General features: G+C 61.6%; 1 protein-coding gene across 1 annotated transcript in view; it reads right to left on the bottom strand.

Moving 5' to 3' along the window:
* COL1A1 (collagen type I alpha 1) overlaps positions 1 to 594 on the bottom strand; it is a 17,516-nt gene extending 16,922 nt beyond the window's left edge. The window contains exon 1 of the mRNA XM_015570774.1: positions 357 to 594. Within this exon, the coding sequence (XP_015426260.1) occupies positions 357 to 447 (91 nt within the window). The 5' untranslated portion in view covers positions 448 to 594. The remainder of the gene's footprint in view (positions 1 to 356) is intronic.
* Positions 595 to 2,747: the final 2,153 nt, after the last annotated feature.

The following is a 2,747-nucleotide window of genomic DNA, read 5'->3' as shown; positions in this document are numbered from 1 at the left end:
CTCCAAATGCCTAGCTCGGCGCCCCCATCCCATCTTCGACGTACTCTCCCCGCGTCCCGCGCTCAGACCCCCCTTTCCCCGGTGGTACCCCACCGTGCGCGCTCAGGACCCCCGCCTGTGCTAACGCAAGTGGCGCTCCATCCTCCACTCCCGCTCCCGGGGGCGTTCATCCCCACCCTCTCCACTCAGGGTGCGTTCCCCTCCCTCCCAGGGTGCCAGAGAAGCGCCCTCCGCACCCCCCTTCCATCACCGAGTCCCCGGAGCCCCCCGAGTCTCCGTTTCGGTGGCGGATTCCCGGGACCCGGCGCAGGTTGCGACACCAAGCAGCCCCGGACTCTGCAAAGTTGGGGACTTACTGTCTTCTTCTTGGCCCTCCTCTTGGCCGTGCGTCAGGAGGGCGGTGGCCGCTAAGAGGAGCAGGAGCCGGAGGTCCACAAAGCTGAACATGTCTAGACCCTAGACATGTAGACTCTTTGCGGCTGGGGTGGGGGTTAGCGTCCGCTCATGCGTGGCCTCACAGTCCGCGTGCCTCCTGCTCCGACCCCGAGGAGAAACTCCCGTCTGCTCCGACCGGTGGCCCGGGCCCCTTTTATACCATCCCGACGGCGAGTGGGGAGGAACCCGGCCCCTAGGAGAGGGGGAGCCGGCTGCCCGTCCCCCAGCCAATCACAGCTGCCTGGCCCGGCCCCCAATTTGGGAGTTGGAACGGAGAGGAGGAGGAGGAGGAGGGAAGAGAAGGGGAGTCCACCGCACATCTCCCCCCTTTGCAGCTCTGCCTCCCCAGCCCCCCAAGCCAGCCCGGGCTAGAGATGCTACTGCTGGGGTGCGGCTAGGTCCTCAATGTTGTGTAGGCTCAAGAGTGGGCAGGGGAGCCCCTTCTGCTTTCTTCCTGGGACCCCCAATCTGGAAGAACTGGAATTGGAGAGCAGGGTGGGAGCCTCCCAAAGGTGGAAAGATTGGGGGTGGTTGGGAGAGGGTCCTCCTGGCCATGCCTCACGCACCCCCCACACCCAGCCGTGGCAAGAGCGAAGGGATGGGTATGAAGAGGCCGGCTGGGACCCCCCCTAAAACAGGAGAACCTGAGAATTAAAAAGATGTGCCTGTTTCGGGGTGTCTTCTGGTGTGGCTTGGGTATGGAGCTTAGGAATATTTGGGGAACACGTTAGAGACGCCTTTATAGATATTAAGAATCAGCTACTTGGAGGGATGCTGGCGAGAGGGGTTTTTCAAGAATGTCGGTCCTTCTACCATGCCCGCAGCTCCCAGACTCAAGCACTCGCTCCCAGACTCAAGCATGCGCTCCCAGACCCCAGGCACAGTGAGAGAGAGAGGGTGGGGAGGCCGAGGCCCTGGCTGAGAAATTGGACTTGGTGGTCTCTTCAGAGAGAAGCTTTGGTGCTGAGTGAGGGGGCAACACGGTTTGGGTGGGCAATTGCCAGGACCCTTCCAGCCCAGGGGGGTGAGTTTACATTGGGAAAGGCTGTGGCGACTGGTGGCTTAGGAAAGCGCCCTGGGTTAGGGTCTGCTGTGGCCCTGGGGGGAGGGGGGGGATGCAGCACAAGGAAGCAGGAGGGAACACAGGGGGAGGCCACCTCCCTGAGGACAGGGCGCTCCTGTGGGAGCTGCATGGAGTCCTGTCCCTGGTTGTACCTGGACTGAGGGTTGAGGGTACAGGGGAGAATGTGGAAGTCTGGGGGAGACGTGTATTTGGGGGTTTGGGGTGAAATTGCAGGGAGGGTGAGTAACCTTATTTTACAGGCTGTTTCCCATGTCCAGCGTCTTTCCTGAAAACCTAGGGCATTGCTCTCTGCCTCTCGCACCAGGAGAGACTCACCTGGGCACCCTGAGAGGATGTGGGGACCCCAAGAACAACAGGCTATATTTGGGAACGGTACCTCTAGAAGACAGTGTCCTTTCTTCTCCATGTCCCCACCTCCCAGCAGCGTTCCACCCCAACCCCAACCCTGTCCAGGTCCTGGTCCTGCCAGAATCTGTGGGCCCAGGAGAAGGCAATGGGGGTCCCTTTGCAATGCCCATCAATTCCTATCCTTTCCCAGAGCTCCCCGCCCCCATCGCTCCAGAGCTGCAAACGTGGAAGCGGGGAGTCCCTCCTCCCCCAAACCATCCAAGATTCCTTTGCCCCCCGCCCCCCCCGCCCCTTTCCACGCCCTCCCCCAGCTGGTTTTGTGCAACGAAGGCAAAGGGAAAAAAAAGACCAGGAGAAGAGAAGGGGAGGGAGCCACGTAGGCCGTGGGCAGCCAGGATGAGCGGTGTGGGTGGGGCTGTGGAGGGGACGGCAGGGGCTATAATTAAAGGGAAAATATAGAGTTTCCAGAGAGGCAGGCTGGAGACGGCGATGGAGGGCTGGGCCTTCATCAATTATCCCCACCATGTGGCACCAACTGTGGCCCAGGATCTGCCCCCGCCTAGTGCCAGCGACTGCAGGGCAGGACCAGGGGGCTGAGGTGCTGAGATGGCAGTTCCTTTAACCTCCAGCGTGGGATGTGGGCAAGGGGTGCCCCGCAGCAGAGCATCGGGGCCTCGTTCCTCAGGAAGGTCAACCCTGTAGACTGGTCATCCGGGGCAGGGTGTCACAGGCTTGGGGCGACAGCTGGTGTTACCTGGGCACCTCCCTGCTTGCTGAGTGTTCTCCACCAGAAGGTCTGGTGCCTGCAGCCCCCTCCCCACATGCTCCCTGTCCAGGCTGTCCCACCCCCACCACCTCCCTTAAAAAGAGATGACGCCTC

This window comes from Myotis davidii, unplaced genomic scaffold (assembly GCF_000327345.1).
Source record: "Myotis davidii unplaced genomic scaffold, ASM32734v1 scaffold327, whole genome shotgun sequence".
Classification (NCBI taxonomy): Eukaryota; Metazoa; Chordata; class Mammalia; order Chiroptera; family Vespertilionidae; genus Myotis; species Myotis davidii.
This window is presented reverse-complemented; position numbering and strand designations above follow the sequence as displayed.